At 25.0% G+C, this 22,327-nt stretch overlaps 2 protein-coding genes across 8 annotated transcripts in view; both read left to right on the top strand.

Annotated features, from left to right (window-relative positions):
• The window catches only part of LOC127288287 (acyl-CoA Delta-9 desaturase-like), an 87,393-nt gene extending 76,846 nt beyond the window's left edge, over window positions 1-10,547 (top strand). For all 5 annotated transcript variants that reach the window (XM_051315652.1, XM_051315654.1, XM_051315653.1 and 2 more), the window contains 5 exons: window positions 2,760-3,019; window positions 6,299-6,429; window positions 6,609-6,814; window positions 6,934-7,116; window positions 10,095-10,547. In XM_051315652.1, coding sequence (XP_051171609.1) covers window positions 2,776-3,019; window positions 6,299-6,429; window positions 6,609-6,814; window positions 6,934-7,116; window positions 10,095-10,500 — 1,170 coding nt within the window. In that variant the 5' untranslated portion in view covers window positions 2,760-2,775 and the 3' untranslated portion in view covers window positions 10,501-10,547. The remainder of the gene's footprint in view (window positions 1-2,759; window positions 3,020-6,298; window positions 6,430-6,608; window positions 6,815-6,933; window positions 7,117-10,094) is intronic.
• Window positions 10,548-16,539: 5,992 nt separating this feature from the next.
• LOC127288284 (aminopeptidase A) overlaps window positions 16,540-22,327 on the top strand; it is a 29,058-nt gene continuing 23,270 nt past the window's right edge. For 2 of the 3 annotated variants that reach the window (XM_051315644.1, XM_051315642.1), the window contains exon 1: window positions 16,540-16,764. The gene's annotated coding sequence lies outside the window, so the exon portion shown is untranslated. Of the gene's footprint in view, window positions 16,765-18,269; window positions 18,286-22,327 lie in introns of those variants that run through there. The other variant, XM_051315643.1, reaches the window with a different exon arrangement.

The raw sequence follows: 22,327 nt of genomic DNA, 5'->3' as shown, positions 1-22,327 counted from the left end.
TTTTCTGGTCATTTAAGTTTGAAAATTAAATAAATCTAAACTCTGGGCGAATATTTGTAAAATTAATAACTGCAGCTGTGGCTCGATTTACTGAAGATAAAAACAAATTTAACTTTAGAAAAATCATTATAAAACATAATTGTTAATCGCATTATTTAAAAAAAAAAATGTACACTTTAAAAATATATAAAACTTTGCTTGTTAATTTTGTATATACAGTTACTTGTATACCTTTGTTATCGCGATGAAACTCCTTGACAAAAAGTGAGCCAAATAAATTTATTGCACCAAGAATATAATTTAAAAGAAAAAGCACATTTACGTATTTTATCATCCGATTAATTACTGTCTTTGATCAAATATTTTAGTAATTATTTTTATTGAAAACTCAAAAAACTGTAAATTATTCGAAACTAGGAAAGAACAAAACTGTGAAAAAAAAACATTTTTTGTCAATTGAAAACTTAAGATTTCTTTTTATTTGTAAAAAAAAGGACTATATAAAATTACTGGAAAGTAAGAAAGTTGTGCCAGAAATCACACACATGTGACTTACAAAAAAAAGTATTTATTCATTTTTTGACCCCCTTTGTCTTAATAATTCTGACGATAATTAAAATAAAAGATTTTAAAATTTCTGTTTTGCATTATAAAGAACTTTTTTTCTTCTCTTAAATTTTAAGCAACATAAATATTAATATTTTCAAAATATTAAATTTTAAATCATATATATGTGTTATATTTATCTATTTCTTTTTGGATTCTCTAAAAATCGTGTCATTCTTTTTCCCTAATTGAGGCTCCGGATCTTAAAAGGGTACACACTCGAATTTACATCACAAATTTTTGTCCCTGAAGTTAAAAATTAAAATTGTTCAACATCAAATTTTTTAACAGTTGATTCTTATCGTTGGAATTTGACATTGAAAATTTCAAAATTTCAAAACCAGAGGCCAAAACTTGTGATGCAAATTCGAGCTTGTGCCCTCTTAAGATACGCAGCCTCAATTATTACCAATCACAAAAAACCATTAGATATACTTTCGTCCGGTTTTTCAGAGAGTAATTTACAGACGAGAAGCGATTAGAAATCTGTAACACATAAAATATTCAATCAATAACGATTGAGAGAATTCGAGGTAGAGAGAAATTACAATATTAATAATTGACATTCTTAATTTTGGTTTCAACTTTTACATTTTTGTATTTAAGTTCAAAAATATAATAAAACCTTGTAAATCATATAAATAAATTCTTATTAATATACTAGAGTTAATTTTGAAAAATTCAATATTTTTACAAATAAACAGTAAAACATTTACGGATGGACAAATCTGCAAGTTTTTTATTCTTAAAACAGCAAAAATGTAACTAGTTATTTTAAGTTTCAGATATTTCAAAAACATTTTGCTTTTCACATATACGTTTATGAAATTATTTAAAACTATTAATTACTCCGCTATAAATGTATTACTTATAAAAACAAGTGTTAAGCATTATAAAATAACGTACTAATAAAATGTTTACGAGTACATAAAGTATTAATAAATATATAGAGATTTACTGCATCTGCTTATAAAAATTTATAATGAAATTATATACACATAGTATATTTAACAATTTATAACTGAAATATATATATATTAAAATTAAATATATAAACAAGTATACATATATATATATATATATATAGTCGAGAAAAAAAAATTATACGGTACGTGAAATCGTTGAACAATTGGTGTCAAGGAGAATTATTGTTAACCATTTTAACTTTTAGTACATCATTAATCTAGATTCTTTTAACTCAAAAATAATTCAAAAAAAGAAAACGTCGATCTTAAACGTTAAATGGCTTGGGAAAGTAAAGAGAGAGAGAGAGAGAGAGAGAGAGACTTTTTCGTCATTAAATGAATTGAATGTCAGTAAGAAATTACCAACTAATTCATATATATAGACGCGCGAATCTCTACTCGAGTGTTTGAACAATAGTATAATACTGCACTTTCTAGCACGATTTGCTTTTAATTGAACTCTACCCATAAAATAGGACAATTTTCACTTTCATGATGGATTTTATGATGATGATGATGTATCAATAGTGTTTTTTTCATTTATTTTCTATTATTTTAATTTTCTATTCGAAAAATAAATAATTTTTAACAATTTTCTTCCTAAAATAATTTTTAAACGAAAATTATAATCTTTTCTGCTCTTTAAATATTATTTAAATAATTTGTAAAAAAAAATTATCTAATGTCAAATCTGTAATCAAGAAAAATTACCATGTAACAAATTTTGAGCAAATTTGAAAAACATGAAAAACTTTTTCACCATTTTTAATTTTTAAAAACTGATATTCAAATCATATTCACAAAAAATTTGATATACCCCAATACTTGAATTTGATTACTGATCGATTTTAGAAAACAAAAACACAACAGGGGAAAGTTTTCGAATAATTTAACCTACGACCTTGACTTTCTATTAAACGCAATGACTCCTGAACATATTTTAAAGTGGCACATTTGCAAAAACCCTTTCACGTTTTCCTACCACAATCATTAACCATCACCTTTTGTGGTTTTGTATTTGATGCATTACAGCATCTCTCTATAAACTTTAGAATCATTAACCTTATTTTCCATTTGTTTAATTTATTATCAAAATTGAACTGTATAATTTAAGGATTGTTATTTATTGAAATGACGAATATATGACATATATGCTAACTGGATGTACTTTTTTTTTTCTCTTTATAGGTCTTTTTGAAGGAAAATGGCACCAAATCTATTTGGTACATCGGCCACTCTTCTTCTTGAGGCTTCTCAACAGGGAATTTCTCAAGAGAAAAGTATCACAAAACCAGAACCACAGTTAATAAAAATCAAAAGTGATAAGCCTAAATATAAATGGCATATCGTTTGGAGAAATGTAATAGCTTTCGTTTATATTCACGCTGCTGCTGTTTATGGATTGTATCTTACATTCACAACAGCAAAATTCGCCACTTTTGTAACTGGTGAGTAATAATAATCGTCATCATTTGATCTGATTCGTTCGGATTTAGTTGATTCTAAAATGGATTTAATAAATTATAATGATTCTAAAAAAGATTTTATCAGATTCTAACTACATATTACTTTCACTAAGGTACTGTTTGTACAAAATTTTGGGACCCATGATTATGTTCTAAAAATCATTAGTTAGAATTTTCATTTTATGGAATTTCATTTGCCATAATTATTATTGGATCGAATTTTTATTTATTTAAATTAGTATATTGCAGAATTTTCATAAAAACAATTTTCTATATTACAGAATTTTTATACAACCAAAAATTCACTTCACAGAATTTTTATTTTTGTAGATCAACTGTCAGCGCCGACATTTTAATTTTTTTTACCTTTTGGAAATAATTTTTTAATATTTTAATATGTACTTAACAATAATATATAATTGCCTTTTTAATTCATTTTATTCTGTTCTTGAAAAAAATCTTAAAAATGTGTCTGATTTTCGGTCTTCACAGTACTCTAATCCCTTAAGGCCAGGTCCAAATGAGGCAGCGCTATCTATATTGAAACTAAAATTTTGGAAAATTACCAACAGCCTTTTCTTGAAAACAAGAAGGTAAAATGCTTTTTTCTTTATGGATAATTGATTATCAGCAAGAAATACACCAGCTAAAACTTTTTTTGGGTTAAAATGATGAAAAAAATTTCATGTCAATAAATTAAATATGAGCACTTTTTTCACAAAAACTGTAACAGTACTTTCTCAGAAATTACAATCAAAAATGCAATTTCCATTTGGAAAATTAATAAACGCTAAAAAATACACGACCTAAGATTTACCAATCACGAAAATAACAAAAAAAAAGTTTTTTAACATAACATATTTTACTAATTATGACAGCCGTTTGGCAGGTTATATATGTCACCAGACGTTTCGCGATTTTGCCGAAAGGAGGAGATTGGCGCTGTTACTAACCACCTGAAATACATAATCTACCAAAGGGCTGTCACAATCAGTAAAACAGTATCAATATGTTAAATATTAAAAAAACTTTTTTTTTGTTATTTTCGTGATTGGTAAATCTTAGGTCGTGTATTTTTTAGCGTTTATTAATTTTCCAAATGGAAATTGCATTTTTGATTGTAATTTCTGAGAAAGTACTGTTACAGTTTTTGTGAAAAAAGTGCTCATATTTAATTTATTGACATGAAATTTTTTTCATCATTTTAACCCAAAAAAAGTTTTAGCTGGTGTATTTCTTGCTGATAATCAATTATCCATAAAGAAAAAAGCATTTTACCTTCTTGTTTTCAAGAAAAGGCTGTTGGTAATTTTCCAAAATTTTAGTTTCAATATAGAAGGCGCTACCTCATTTGGACCTGGCCTTAAGAAAGTTCTATTGCTTGACTCAACTAGTCAAAACAATAACCATTTTTTTCTGATTTGATTCACTTTGTAAATTAGAAAGTCTGGCAACACTGCTTATATTATTATTATTATTATTATTATTATTATTATTATTATTATTATTATTATTATTATTATTATTATTATTATAGGATTAAAAAATTATAATATTAATACATATTAATTAAGTATTAATATAATATAATAAATTAATAATTAAATATAATATTACATATATTATTTTCCATAATTTATCTTATTTATATACTTTAATTATTTCAAGTATTGTGTTTTTTTTAAATAACGCGCGCTTGAGTATATTCTAACCTCAAAACTTTGACGCGCGGAATACCGTGTTGCCAGACGTTGAAAGTTTTGCTCGCTGTATCACAAAAAATAAAAAAAAAATTATAAATTAATTAATTTGAACTCTCACAGGTACCTATTGTCATTTTTTAAATACAATATCGGTTCATTACATATCTGTGTTTAACTATACAAAATTTGATCAATATCTCTTTGTTTAATAATTTGTAGTACAAAAATAGATGTGAAAAAATAATGAATTCCCATAATAATCAATGTTAAACAATGAAAAAATAAAACGAATATAACTTTTTTCTCAAGAACCTACAGGTCTCAAAAATTTAACTACATAATTTTAGAAGCATTATTTAGTAGTACACCAAGTATTATCAAAATCTGTTTGTTTATTCGTTTATCCATAGAACCTCCTTAAAGAATTTTTATTGGGTAGAATTTCATTGCATAGAAGTTTCTTTCAGATGAATTTTCATTTGTTCGAATTATTATTTGATATAATTTCCATATAACCGATTTTTCATACAACAGAATTTTCACTTAACATAATTTCTAATTGATAGAATTTTCATTTGTCCGAAATTGCAAATGGCCGAATAAACAATCGATTTCGGCGCTATTTTTAAAATCAACCAATCAACAATTATCCATAAAATTGTGATTGATTGATTTTAAAAATGGCGCCAAAATCGATTGTTTGTTCGGGCATTTGCAATTTTGGACAAATGAAAATTCTATTAAATGATTTTTAGGTTAAGTAAATACTCTGTTGCATGAAAAATCGGTTATATGGAAATTATATCAAATAATAATTCGAACAAATGAAAATTCATTTGAATGAAAATTCTATGCAATGAAATTCTAACCAATAAAAATTCTTTAAAATGCCTATTATGTTAAATGAAAATTCGAGCAAATAAAAATTCTGATTAATAAAAATTTGAACAAATAAAAATTCTGTGAAGTAAATTTCCAGTTATATAAAAATTCTATAATGTAGAAAATCGTTTTGATGAAAATTCTTCAAAATACTAATTCAAATAAATAATACAAATTCTGACTAATAATTTTTAGAAGATAATCATACATTCTTTTAAATAGTATAATATTAATTTTAGTACTGTTTAGAAATTTTTTATTATTTAGAGAAGAACTATTTTTTGAAAAAATTTTATCTCACAGAGAACGAGAAAAAAGTCGACTATGATTTGAACAATTAAGAAGCATTAACCTGAAACACTTTGTGTTTCACGCTCTCTAAATCACAATAAGTGAAAATTCGCTTATTCTATAACAATAAGTCAAAAGTCGTCCTCTTTTTCAATCAGTGAATATAGAGGAAAGTGATTGGGAAAAGTAATCTTTTTAATTTTTTTCCTGGAAATTCTGTAATCCATTTTTTTTAATTGCAAGAAAGTTTGCTTAATGAAACATCGAGTTTTTTAGAATTAAAAATTTATCCCCAAAAAAATGATTTTGATTTTACAGTTGAATTTCAAACAAAAAAATTTTTTTTTTATTTAAAGTGTAAATTTAAAAATTTATCTTTTTTCAGCTATATCAATTGGTATCCTATCTGGAGTAGGTGTCACAGCAGGTGCACATAGACTTTGGGCACATAAATGTTATAAAGCCAAATGGCAAATGCGATTAATTCTAGTATTTCTGCAAACAGTTGCTTTTCAGGTAATAAATTTCTACCTTATTCTTTGAAAATAATGTTTGAATTTATTTCGAAAAGATAATTTCATATTTACTTTATCAGTTTTGAATGAATCGTTAAATTCAATAAACATACTAATATTTACATTTATTAATACAAGCGTAAACATATCTAAAAATTGTATATTTTTTTTACTTTGCAGAATCATATTTACGAATGGGTGAGAGATCACAGAGTACATCATAAATTCACAGACTCTGATGCAGATCCACATAATGCAAATAGAGGTTTCTTCTTTTCTCACATAGGATGGTTGATGGTTAGAAAACATCCCGATGTCTTTAGTAAAGGTGTTAAAGTCGATATGAGTGACATGGAGAAGGATCCACTTATTGTGTGGCAAAGAAGGTAAAAATTAAATTAAAATACTTTCGTGGTATTAAATATAAAAATATTTTTTATCTATTACTATTGTAATATTAATTTTTAAAAAATAATTCAAAATTTAATGAGAATTTTATTTTTAGATTGTACGTTATTTTGATGCCCATCTGCTGTTTCTTGATTCCAACTTGGCTACCCTGTTACTTGTATGGAGAAAAACCAATTGTTGCCTGGTACTTAACATTATTGAGATACGCCTTGACACTTAATGGAACATGGCTGGTTAATTCAGCAGCTCATATTTGGGGAACTAAACCTTATGACAAGTAAGTTCATTTTAATTTTACTTTTAAATTTCAAAATTTTTTGAAAGGCTTACAAAAACGTTGAAAAGCGTCTAACGATCTAAAAATGTTACAGCCCTTTAAAAAAAAAAAGAAAAAAGAAATCTCTTGATAAGTTTGGGATGAAATTCAAAAAATATTTGTTTTTCTTACAATAAATTTGAATAAAAGCATAATATAGAAAGTTTTTTTTTATACAGAAAATCTGAAATTTACTTCAGATCACCGTTAAAACTACCTTCAATTTAAATTCAAGAAAAGTTAGGAAAAAAAAACCTAACAGGTTTCCGAGATATCACTACAAATGTCCGGTTAGTGAAACATGAAAACATGAAACATGAACTATGAAAAAATGGACATTTGTAGTATTATCTCCGGAATCCGTTAAAATTTTTCAACATTCTTGAATTTAAATTAAACTTAATGCATTAAAACGGTGATCTCAAGCTAATTTCAGATTTTCTCTAGAATTTTTCTAGATTATACTTTCAGTCAAAATTACAGAGGCTAACAAAATTTTGACCTACTTTAGAATCAAAAACCAGACTATACTTTTCCGAAGTATTTTGAATTCGAATCTGATCTCGCAAAACGGCTTTTGCATTTTCAGATTCAAAATTCGGATTCAAAATACTTAGGAAAAATATAGTTTGGTTCTTGGTTCTGAAGTAGGAAAAAATTTTGTTGGCCTGTGTTTACGAGAAACGAAAATTTCTAAATTTCTTGTCCAAAGATATATATATATATTTTTTTTTTTTGAAGGGCTATAAAATTTTCAGCAATATATGTCTTTAGACGAAGAATTTAATTTTAACGGTTTTTGTTTTGACTTTCTAACTTATATTTTAATTAGGTTAATATTGTTTAAAGTGCATATAGTACTTCTGTTAGTTGTACGGAAAAATTCCAACGGTTTTGTATTTAATTTTTTCTCGAAAATATCATTAAATTAAATAACCGTGTCTATTGTCGATGTCAAATGACAGAAAAATGTTAAATTTTTCAACATTTTCTCGAAATGAAAGTGAGTCACAATAGGGCCATTTGGTCTTAGACACCGACCCGTGACAATGCTGTGCTTACAAGGATCCGAATCGTCAAAAAAAGCATATCGCGATTACTGTTCATATACATTGATTTATATGGGCAGTATTTCAAAATACATAATGTTCCCACTTTTAACCGGCAAAAAAATTTTACAAAAATTACCCCAAAAAGAAAAACGTTTATATTTCTTATAAATAATTACAATCATAAAATGTTAAGATCTCGAATCACATTGCATTGGTCTTCGACATGAAAAGTTATTATTACTGATTCTTCCAAAGTCATCATTTGTCTTTGTGTATTATGATAGAAATGACAGAGTACAACAAAGTTGTCACTTGTCACTTTTGTACCAAAGTCATCATTTGCTATTTTTGCAGAGTTGGCAATTGTCTTTTTCGTATCGTCATCACTTGTCTTTGTCTATTATACTAAATGCAATTAAGTGTGAAAAATTTATCAGTCGTCTTTACAGGACGCATGATAATGTTCTAAAAATCATTAGTTAGAATTTTCATTTTATGGAATTTCATTTGTCATTATTATTTTTAAGACGAATTTTTATTTATTTGAATTAGTATTTTGAAGAATTTTCATCAAAACGATTTTCTACATTACAGAATTTTTATATAACTGGAAATTTACTTCACAGAATTTTTATTTGTTCAAATTTTTATTGATCAGAATTTTTATTTGCTCGAATTTTCATTTAACATAATAGACATTTTAAAGAATTTTTATTGGTTAGAATTTCATTGCATAGAATTTTCATTTAAATGAATTTTCATTTGTTCGAATTATTATTTGATATAATTTTCATATAACCGATTTTTCATACAACAGAGTATTTACTTAACCTAAAAATCATTTAATAGAATTTTCATTTGTCCGAAATTGCAAATGCCCGAACAAACAATCGATTTTGGCGCGATTTTTAAAATCAACCAATCACAATTTTATGGATAATTTTTGATTGGTTGATTTTAAAAATCGCGTCGAAATCGATTGTTTATTCGGCCATTTGCAATTTCGGACAATTGAAAATTCTATCAATTAGAAATTCTGTTAATTGATTTTTCGGTTGAGTAAAAATTCTGTAGTATGAAAAATCGGTTATATGGAAATTATATGAAATAATAATTCGAACAAATGAAAATTCATCTAAAAGAATAAAATGAAAATTCTATGCAATGAAATTCTAACCAATAAAAATTCTTTAAAATGCCTATTATGTTAAATGAAAATTCGAGCAAATAAAAATTGTGACAAATAAAAATTCGGTGAAGTGAATTTTCGGATATATATAAAAATTCTGTAATATAGAAAATCGTTTTGATGAAAATTTTGTAAAAATACTAATTCGATTAATTAAAAATTCGTCTCAATAATATTGACAAATGTAATTTCATAAAATGACAATTCTAATTATAATGATTTTTAGAATATAATCACGCGTCCCTTCTTGTCTTTTCGTACAGAGACATCACTTTTTTTTATGTACGTACGTCATCGGATTCTTTCACAAAAAATTTTATTCTATTATCAAAACAATTTTTTCAAAAATGTTTTGTACCAGAGTTGTCACTTGTCTTTTATGACTTGACATTAATTTTGTCAAATTCTGGGTGTTCATTGCTTACAAGTTGCCTTTCTGACTTTACGGTAATTTTAATAAGTCCTAGTCGTTTATTGCTAGTAATTTTCGTGCAGTCTTTAGTAGACTAACTCCTTTGTGCGGATGGCTTTTATTGCTTTATTGAAAGTTGTCACTTGTCCCCCTTTTTTATTAGAACGTTATCACTTGACTTTTAAAAATCATAATAAAAATGATTATTTTGGATTCGCGTATACATTAAAAGAAGAACTAAAAGAAGAATCTATGAAATAAAAGAAAACAAATTTATTTTCAACAGCACAATCAGTCCAACTGACAGTCTCAGAGTTGGATTCTTAGCATTTGGAGAAGGTTGGCACAATTATCATCACGTCTTTCCATACGACTACAAAGCGGCTGAACTTGGAAATTACAGAGCAAATTTGACAACTGCATTCATTGATTTCTTCGCTTGGATTGGATGGGCTTATGATTTAAAAACAGTTTCAATTGAAACAATAAATAAAAGAGCTGCCCGATCAGGTGATGGTACTCGATTGCCAGTTCCAACTGAAAAAGATTCACAATTAGAGAATGATAACAAATCAGAAGATCATCATCATCATCATAATCATTCTCACGATAATTGCGTATGGGGCTGGGATGACAAGGATATGCTTGAAGAGGATAAAAAAGACGTTCAAATTTTTAATAAACGTGATTGAATTTCAAAAAAAAAAAAAAAAAAAAAAAAAATGTTTTCAAACAAAAACAGAGAATAAGCATTTATGATATAATTGCGAAAGAGTGATTCTATTTATTATGAAAGATTTAGTTATTAGTTTATATTATAGATGATAAACAACTTGTATATATGTATTTGTGAAATGACTATGAATGTTACAAACATGATTCGATTATCAGAATCGATGATTGGAAAATTAAAACCATGGAAAAAAATTTGTCTTTGAATCTTGAAATAATTTTATATTTATTAATTGAAAATTAAAAAAAACTAACACAGTAATTTACATATATATATTTTTTTGTTAAAATAATTTTAGTTAAAAATATGATTTTTTTCAAACTAAAATTATTTTTTCATTTAAATTATATTTAATGTAAATTAGCTTTTTATTTAAATTATTTATTTTGTATCCTATTTACTAGACACAATATTTAAACGAATATTTAATACATTCTCAAGAAGTTATTAAAAAAATTACACAACCAAATACCTTTATTGATCTTAGATTTAATTTAATTACATATATATTTATTTAGATCAATAAAAGAAATGATATTTATTAAAAAAAAAAGAAAATTTCATTAATTGTTTGATTCAAAGAAAATTTTACTCTAAATTGTTATTAATTTGAAGAATATTGTATATGTGAAATTTGAATTTATTGCGTGATAAGTGATAAATACGTGACATTATAAAAAATTAATTTTTATACACAAAATTGATATGAAAATATTTTTTATTTTTGATATTTTTTAAAATAATTTTTGGTTAAAATGATTAAAAATTTCAAATATTAAAACAATTCTTTAGAGTTTGTGTCAGAAGTATCAAAATTTTATCAAAAAGTTGATATTACTTTTTAAGAAGAAGTTTTACTAAAACTTGTAGGTATTATATTTATTATTGGAATTTAAAAAATGTATTCAATTACCATCGTGGATAAATTATTTTATTTTTATTTATTTGCTCAATAAACTGTCTTTAGCTATATAATTTGATTATTAATGAAAAAAAGACTAATTTTTATTTTATCTTTTATTAAAAAATAGAATTCAAATTTCTTTTTGTACATATATTACAATAGTTATAAACAAAAAAAAAATTGTTGACTTTTTAAAAATTTATTAATTTAATTTATTGATAAAATTTGAATTTATCACTCGATAAAATAATAATAATAATTGAATGAAAATTATTAATCAATAAATTAATTTAATTATATTTTTCTTTTGAATTTTTATCATTTTGTCTTTATAATATACTGAAATCGTATAAAATATAACATTAGAAAAAAGAATAATCAACTTATAGGCGATAAGATAGATTTTCTAAAACGAAATATAAGATAATGTCAGATATATTATATATAATATTTGCGTCGAAGTTTTAAAAATGAAATAAAAATTTTGTACAGTAGTGCTTTGAGTAGATTTATCTGATACTTATGACAATTATTAAGTATCTTATAATAAAATTATAATCTTATATATAATTTTAATAATAATAATAATTAATTATAATTCTATAAAGACTTTATAATAGAGTGAAACTTTGAATTTCAAAGATTTTCAAATGTAGTACGAGATGTTGCATTTGTATTTATAAATAATAAATTATTGTTACAATATTTCTAAGATTTTTTTTTCATTCGTTAAACAACTAGAATTAATTTCTTTTATATTTATCGAAATGAAAAAAATAAAATTTGCAATTGAATTTTTGGTTAAAAAATCACTGAATGTTTTCAATTATTATTATTATAAATTTAAAAAAAAAATTTAATAAAAATTTTTTAATCCTTTATAAATTTTTCGACAGTGGACTCGGTAATTTGCAAATAAAAGAAGAAAAATTATTTTATTAACACAATTTTTAATTTTAAAATATATTATTAAAAAGAAAAAATTTATATAAATTGAAAAAATAAATTAATAAACAATTGATTTTTCGGATTCGTTTCAAAAGAACCAAAAAAAAATTATAAATATAAATTTTTACTTTCACAATAGTTAGAGAGAGAGAGAGAAAAAAAATCAACAGGTGAATGAACTAAAAATAAACAAAAGTAAACATTATAACAAATTGATAAAACAAAAATACATTCATTTCCGTAGTCGTCATAATTTGTTTCAATTATATCTACCAGGTCGTATTTATGAATGCAAGTCAGGAAACTCGTTGTTCTACTATAATTAAGAACAATCATTATTCTCACTGCAATTATGTCACAGATAGAAAGTATTATATTGTATTTACAAAATTATAGTCGAAAAAAAAATAATTGTGTCAAGAAAATTTTTTTCTTCCTTACATATAATAAACAAATTATAATCATTGATACTGTACAAAAATATTATTAATTTTTTATAACACCAAAATTATTACAGCTGTTTTATTTATTTAATATTAATTAATTAATATTTAATTATTTATATTTATATAATTATAAATAGATTAAATTATTAATCATTAATATTAAAAAATAAATATAAATTATTTAATTTATCATAGATGTTGAATTAGTAAATACTATAGTTATAATCGAACCTATATATAAGTGAAATAGAATTCACGTTCCCTTAGGGTCCCACTTATCGAGGTTCAACTATATAATATTTAAAAAAATGTTAAAATTACAACCCCCACAACACGTCCCGATTAAATAAATGTTTAGTGTAAAACTTTCCTTAACATTTATTTAATCGGGACATTTAATTTTCACTAAACTTTGCAATTAAATATTCCGAACATTTCAAATAAATCATTAGGAAAGTTTCGGTGCAGTGAAGGAAACGATTTATTTAAAAATAAATAACCGTGTCAAATCTAATCATATTATTTTGGATTAAAAATGGTTTGGTAATTGTAACTAAATACATTTTTTAATATAACAAAAAGTAACAGCAATAACTATAACAACAGTAACAACAATAACAACAGTAATACCAACAATAATAATAACAACAACAATAGCAGTAACAACAATAATAGAAACAACAATAACTGTAACAACAGTAACTATAACAACAGTAACAAAAACCACAACAACAAAAACAACAGCAATAATAATAATAACAAAAACTACAACAAAAATAACAATATCAATTACAATAATAACAACAACGTTAACAACAATAAGAACAGCAGTAACAACAATAACAGTAAGAGTAATAACACTAACAGTAATAACAGGAACAAGAACAGCCACAAGAACAGTAATAATAATAATAACAACAATATCCAGCAATAACTCAAACAACGGTAACAACAACAACAATAACAACAGCATTAAGAACAGTAACATTATCAATAACAGCAATAACAATAAAAACAGTATCAAAAACAACAGCAGCAACAACAACAATGGAAATAACAATAATAACCACAACAAAGATGACAACATCAATTACAACAATAACAGTAACAATAATAACACTAACAGTAATAATAACATTAACAATAATAATAATCATAACAACAACAATAACTACAAAAACAAAAACAGCTATAACATCAATAATAACTACAATAACAATTGTATAAATTATTATTAATTATTAATTGTATTATTAATTGTAATAATTTTTATTCTGAAAGATTGGATTTTTTCAATAATAATGTCACGGCTTTTGTTACATCTTTACGTAATTTACTTTATAATGATAATTGAAATTTTTTGTTGTATTCTTTTTTCTCATCGATATACCTCTTAACATGATTAATAATTAACTTTGATGTTTATCATTTAACATTTGGCGATATACTTTTAGTTTATACATATGTAAATCTTAAAGGGTCTTAATTGTTACCCGTATAAGGCATGAATAAATAAATAAATAAATAAATAACAACAACGGCAATAACAACATTAATAACAGAACAATAAAAGCAACAATAAGAACAGCTGTAACATCAATAATAACAACAATAACCAGCAATAACTAAAACAACGGTAACAACAACAATAAAAAAAGCATTAAGAACAGTAACATCATCAATAACAGTAATAACAATAACAACAGTATTAGGGACTGTCACGGAACAATCGTATCGTACCTGGTTTGGTCCTAGGTACTATACGATTATCAACTTCACAATCATATCGTGTCCGGATACGATACTAATAGCAACATGAGAATCGTATTAGAGCACGATACGAAAAATTACTTGAGAATCGTATCGTATCCCGGCACGATGCGATAAACTACTTGAGAATTGTATCATATCCCGGCACGATACGAAAAATTACTTGAGAATCGTATCGTATCCCGGCACGATACGATAAATTACTTGAGAATCGTATTGTATCCGGGCACGTTACGAATAAAGACTTTAGAATCGTACCTTGCTTATAAACAATTTTATTATTTTAAGCCAAAAGTTCTGAATGTTCAAATGAACAAAATATTTTTTTCAATTTCTAAATTATTAAAACTTATGATGGAAATGTAAAATAAAATATATGAAATATTAAATTTTAAAAACATACTTAGAAAATATTATAATGTAATATATTATTTCATGAAACGACACGATTTTAATGTTACAAATTGTATCGTGCCTGGGCACGACACTTTTTACCTATTAACTAATCGTATCGTGCCTGGACATGACACTTTTCACCCACAGAAAAAACTTGGACTCATTTTTGTTGCAACTCATTTTCTTTTGGGTATCGAAATGAATATGGGACAAACTTCATGTTATTCAAAATGATATTGGCTGGAATTTCAGATTTCTAAGTTGGCTTGGCATCATAAGCAGAGTAATTTTGTATTTCAATTATTGTTTCTAATATTTCAACAACACCAGAAAGATTATTTTGACCAGTACGAATATTTAGAAGTTTTTAAATAAAAATTATTTATTATTATTTACGTAGATAATAATTAATTTCATAAGTTTTTAAATTTACCGCTATTATTTAAGTTGGCAGTACCGTTCCTGTTGTCAAAACACATGTTTTCATTTTTCTAACCTAAAAACATATTTCCTTTATTATTTTATTACGCGATTACAAGCAATTTTTAATCAAATATATTAAGTCTAGCGTGTTATTTACTTCTTTGTAATTATTATATTTCATGTTTTTGTGCAAAATTATTCGTTATTTCACAATATTTTTCCATTTTTCTTTTTCTCAAAATGAAACTTGCCTGTTTCATTTTGATACTTTTACCTTAGAACTCGAAATGAAACAACCAGTTTCATTTTTGTTGCGAATCAAATTGAGTATAGAATCTATACTCAATTTGAATTCAGGTTTTTTCTGTGCTATGAACTAATCGTATCGTGTCTGGGCACGACATTGTTCACCTATTTACTAATTGTATCGTGTTGGGGCACGATACGTTCCATCTATTACTAATCGTATAGTATCTTGGACCAGAGCCTATACGATATTCATATAGCGTACAGTTTCGTACAGTCCCTGAAAAGTATCAAAAACAACAGCAACAACAATAACAATGGAAATAACAATTATAACTACAAGAAAAATGACAATATCAATTACAACAATAACAAAGACAATAACAGCAGTAACAACAGTAACAATAACATTAACAATAATAATAACAACAATAACAATAAAAGTTGACAGAAGTGCACGGAATGAAAAAGTGTTAAAAATATTTTTAAATTAAGTTTTAAAAAATAATAGTAATTGCTAATTTTTAGTGTTTATTAGACTTTCATAATTAATTTTAAGATTTCTAAAGATATTTTCAATAAGTATAAAATAAATTACTATACTTTTTAATAAAAGTCTTCAAAAATCTTAAAATTAATTTTAAAAGTCTAACAAATCGAAAAAATTAGTAGTTAATAATAATAATAATAATTTATATATTTTTTTATAAAAATATTAAAATATTTTTAATACTTTTTCTTTCCATGTGGAAGAATAACATATAGGTATTGGAGATTGGGGGAGTGGGATATATATATATGTATATAGCGTGTTATTCATGCGATTAGTTTGTTCTTTATCATTCTTTATTCATTCTTAGTCTTTCTTAAACGTTTGGACAAGTAGTTGATAGTTCTAAAAATATTTCAAGAAATGTTAAAGTTTATTTCGATTAGGTGAACCGTGTATACATATATATATATATATATGTATATATGTAAATTTCGCACGTTCTAAAATTTCATCACATCTTTAAAAAACTAGTTAATTCGAAGTCCAATGCAAAAGTGAGAGTGCCTTTTAAATTTCTTTTGCATCTTTAATATTGGGGTAAGTGAATAATTTTAAAGGACAAAAGAAAAAAATAGATAAAATTTTTTATTAATGACAATTTATCAACTACATTATTTAAAAAAAGTCCCATCTATGGGAATTGAAAAAAATAATTTTTTTTTTTGAAAATTTAAATATTTATGAAAAATTAATTAATTAATTTAATATTAAAATTAATAATTCCTATGAAAAAAAAATTCTCAGGTATAATTTTAATAATAAAATGAATTAAAATAAAAAACAATGCTTCAATCTGTATCGAAGATTAAAAAATAAATCATCGAAGGATTAGTGATAATTTCTTTAGTCAGAATTTGATTGGTAAATCGTGTAAAACAAGATTAATATAGACGAAATTAATACTAAAATGAATAATTTTAATTTTATTTATCACTGAAGAAATGTTATTAACTTTTTTAAGAATAAAATGCATATAAGAAATATTCTTAAATTGTCGCCAACAATATTCTTAAATTTAGAGTTTAATTTTTTCGGTGTAAAAAATTAACAATTTCTTGCATATTTTTTTTTTTTAAATTATTTATTTTTTTTAATAAATTAACGTTGTTAATGTGAATTTTGATTTTGACATTCAAATTACAGTGAAAATTCGATATAAAATAGATTAATTTGTTTTCTTTTTTAAAGAGGTCATTGCTTTTATTTGAAAGTGAACTAATAGAGATACATTTAAATTTGTCCCTGCATCTAATGACCATGAAGAATTATCCTCAAAGAAGACAATTACTATCTCACCAACGCAGTATTTTGTAATCATGTCCCACTTTATTTGCATAGTTGAAAAGTTTCACAGAAATTTAAATTTATTTATTTTTTTTTTGTAAAATTTCAAGGATTACAATATTATATAAAACGGGCAAATCTCATCAATTCTTCATTTAGAAAAAAAATTGCATTATTTAATTATACAAACTATTAATGTAATATTAATTAATTATTAATACATTAACCCCGAAATAATGATAATAATAATATAGTAACAACAAGGTAAATAAAATATTTTTATAAAGTCTTGATAAAAATATTTTAAGAATAAAAATTTAATTATCACTATAAATGTTATTTTTAATCAATTTATCTTATTCTAATTTTCATTATAAAATGTTTTTTTTTTCATTTTTTAGTACAATCAAATTCTGAATTAAGAAAAAATGCACGATAAAAAAATATCACGTTTAGTCAGGTAATGAATTTTTTTTAATGTTTCTGTTACTAATCTTAATTGGTGAGTCAGAATATTAATTGTAACCGTTTTATATCGTATCGTCAGTCACTGTTTATTTGTATTTTTAATTATAATTATATATCCCTTGCAGATTGTACATACACACATGTCTTCAATCTTCTAGTGATACATTTTTTTTACTTTAGTGTTGTATATTTTATATTATTATCAATATAATTATAAATTTATAAAAAAAAGTAATGTAATTATATTAATTATTTTTCAATTTTTTAGTATTGTATTTGTTATGTATACCTTCTAGTACCAGACAGGTAAGTAAATTTTTGAAGTTTTGAAGTTGTTTTTGATATTTTTACAAAAACTAAGTTTACTAATTAAATTTAATTAATTATTAGTTTCTATAATAATAATAATAATAATAATAATAATAATAACAAGTTGTAAATTCAGATGTTCATTACATGAACATTTTGCTTCCTCGTGGAGAAAGCAAAATTTTATTGCCAAAATGTGATTTTGATTTTTTAACTTTCATTAATTCTTTAAATTTACCTCAAATGTATACTTTATATATATCTATCGATTCGTCTTGACGTAAGGAATACAATTATTTCATATATAAACTTCAATTTAAAAAATTACAAAATTTTATGGCTAAAAAGTGAATTTTTTATTTTTTAACTTTCATTAATTCTTTAAATTTACCTCAAATGTATACTTTATATCTATTGATCGATTTGTCTTGACGTAAGGAATACGATTTTATTATATATAACCTTAAATTTGGTCAGATTTGAGATATTAATATGATAAATGAGCCTACCAAATTTTATCTAAATCCATTAAAACCTGTTAAAGTTATCTTCTAAACTAAAAAGGGATCCACACACACACACACATACACACACATCCGGACAATTGATCAGGATCTCATATAACATGTTTCTATAAAGAAAAAAATTTGTTTCCGCCACTTTGAAAAGTTTTATAAACGAAAGGACTACAAAGCTTCCTCCACGAGGAAGCAATAATAATAATAATAAAAATAATAATAAGTATAGATTAGTGTCTAGAATTTAAAGATGAATCGGATAAACAACCAAAACAAAAGTTAGTCCTTTCTCCATATTTTTTAATTTTTAAATAAAGTAACAATTTAGACTTTAAAATGTTTCAGTTTAAATATGCAAACAATTTAATTTTTAACATTTTGAATTATTTAAAGTTGGATTTTAATTTAAGAATTGCAGTTTTTTGACAATAGGGAACTGTTTTAGGACAATATCATATAACCTAAAATTTAACTATCGTTTTTTTTTATTTAGTAAACATTTTTAAAATTTTTATTTAAATGCAATTTTTATTGATTTAAAATGTTAAAAATAAAATTGTTTACACTTTTACTGAACAACTGTTTATCTTAAAATTATTTATTTATTTAAAAATATAAAAATATAAAATTGGACTAACTTTTGTTTTGTTAAAATTTTTCCTTAAAAATTAAAAATAAATTATTTCTCATAACCCACATAGCACGGCTTCTAGCTGTGAGGTTATTGTAAGGATATTTGTAGGGTTTGTAAGGTTACTGTGTAAGCCTATACAATAAACTTGAGGTCATCTTAAAACTTCCGTCATTACAGCAAGCTTACACAGTAAAGCTAAGGTAAGCTTACACAGTAAGGTCGTGGTAAGTTTACATGGTAAGGTTGTGGTAAGTTTACATGGTAAGGTTGTGGTAAGCTTACACGGGAAGGTTGTTGTAAGCTTCCGTAAGGTTACTGTAAGGTTGCTGTAAGATTACTGTAAACATAGAGTATAATGAAAATATATTAAAAATAATTACATTATAATATATATTATATTATAAATTGTTTTTATAAAAAATTATATATTTGGTAAAGTACTTCATGCACCCGGATAGGGTTTGTTAAATAAAATTTACTGCGCAGTCGTATGTGCCATAAAAAACTACTGCTCATAAATATTAATAAAATTTATTTATTAATAACATTCTATGTTTACAGTATCTTTACAGTAACCTTACGGGAAGCTTACAACAACCTTCCCGTGTAAGCTTACCACAACCTTACCATGTAAACTTACCACTATCTTACTGTGTAAGCTTACTGTAACCTAACAGCAAGAAGTCGTGCTACGTGGGAATAAGATAATATGATGTTAACCTTTATGGGACTGAGGAAAAAAACACCTTCTATAGGCGGACGAGGTACCCGGGTACCTATGTTTAATTTATATCAAAATTTTAATTTTATATAATTTAAAAATTTAATTTTATATCAAAATGAGCAGTTTAATTAACTTCAATGAAAGTATTAATCACTTCTGCATGCATGCAGAAACATTTAGCCAGTCACACTTAAACGAAATCTAGTGAATGTTTAGTAACTTTCCAGTTACAATCGAAATTTTTGGAAAATTACTAGAAAGTTACTAAACATTCACTAGATTTCGTTGAAGTGTGACCGACCAAATGTTTCTGCATGCATGCACAGTGCATGCATGAGATAGTGTGACCGTACCATAATTGTGACGCTCCACGAGAAAAGGGACCTATCGCGACAAAAAATTAATTTCCAGTTTTATATGCGAATCGATAGTATTTGAGTTGCTCTTTCATATAGAAATGTCAAAAATAATATTTTTCTAATTACTTTTTAGGGTTCCGTACCCGAAGGGGGAACCCTATTAATGAGACTGGTGAAGCAAGGCATGTACCCCCCCCCCTCTATCGGCCACACGAATTTATCTAGAGGGCTGAAATTTGGTATACATATGTATTTTGGCGTGTAGATTACAGGAAAAATATAGCGAATCTCATAGGAATTGATTATCATAGCGTTGTCAAGGAAAAACCATGAATTTTTACGAAAAATACCTGAAAATGACTATGTACCCCCCCTCTGGTTGCCACATCTTTTTACATAGAGAGCTCAAATTTGGTACACTTATGTATTTTTACGTGAAAATTACAGGAAAAATATAGCGAACTTGATTTGGATCAATTTATATAGCGTTGTCAAGGAAAAATCAAAAATTTTGAAAAAAGCGTTTAATCCACCTAGCGCACGCACACTATTTGACCAAGATAGTTCATAATTGGTATACTTACGTATTTTTGCATGTAGATTACAGGAAAAATATAGTGAGCACGATTGGAGTTGATGATCTTATTGTTTTTAAGGAAAACTCATATTTTTAGAAAAAATCATGGATTTTTCGAATAAGAAAAGAAGAAAATTTTATCCTAAGGGATCCAAATTTAGATTTTTTTCCATATATTTTTTTACGTGTAGATTATAGAAAAAATATAGCGAGAACGATTCGACTTAATTATCATAGCGTTTTCAAGGAAAAACGGATAATTTTCGATAAAAATCATGATTTTTCACCAAAAAAATTTTTTAATTGAGTTTTTTCAAAACATACAATTTTTTTAAAAAGTGGACTTTTTCCTTAATTTTTACAATTTTTGACCCAGAAAGATTAAATTTTCTTCCTTTTTTGGGGGCAAATTCTTGATTTTTTTTTAACTCTTAATTATTGTGCTTGCTATATTTTTTTTGTAGTGTTTTGCCATTCTTTATAATTTGCCATTTTCTATTTTTTAGCATTTACTATTTTTTTTATCTTTTGACATTTTTTATTTGTTGATATTTTTATTATTTTTTAGTTTTATTAATTTATTTTCAAATCTATGCGCTCACATTATTTTCAAATTTATGCGTAGATTATGTTCTAATGTCTATGTTTTCTATCTAGGCCTTCAAACTTTAAACCCCTCAAATTTTAGGCTTAAGGGTACGGGACCCTCGGTTTTAATGCGAGTGTAACTCGCACTTGTCCGATTTTTTTTGTAATAATCAGCGTCACATATAGAGGTATCCGGGTAACCTGTCCGCCTTTTAAGAGTGAAGAAACTTTATTTATTATTTCTGAATAAATAAATATAAAAGGTGCATTATAAATAATATTAAAACATTTTTTATAGTAAAATTTGAGATGTCAAAAATCCTTAGGTCGATACGATTTTAAAAAATAAGAAAAAAATCAATTTGAAAATGCAAAAGGTACCTGCTCTCCTAATTTGAATCAGTGAAATTTCACTGGTGAAATAGCTAGAAGTCGGTTACTGAATCATTTAGTGAAATTTTCACTGAAAATCAGTCATATATCACTGATTTCCAGTGAAAATTTTACTAAATGAATCAGTCAATCTGTTTTACCCATTACCGATAATACAGAATGACTGATTCATTTAGTGAAATTTTCACTGGAAATCAGTGATATATGACTGATTTTTAGTGAAAATTTCACTAAATGATTCAGTAA

The sequence above is a fragment of the Leptopilina boulardi genome, unplaced genomic scaffold (assembly GCF_019393585.1).
Source record: "Leptopilina boulardi isolate dan_hultmark-lab unplaced genomic scaffold, ZJU_Lbou_2.1 LbouV2_384, whole genome shotgun sequence".
In the NCBI taxonomy this organism is placed as follows: domain Eukaryota; kingdom Metazoa; phylum Arthropoda; class Insecta; order Hymenoptera; family Figitidae; genus Leptopilina; species Leptopilina boulardi.
The sequence above is the reverse complement of the archived record's forward strand: the minus strand, read 5'-3'. Positions and strand labels throughout refer to the sequence as shown.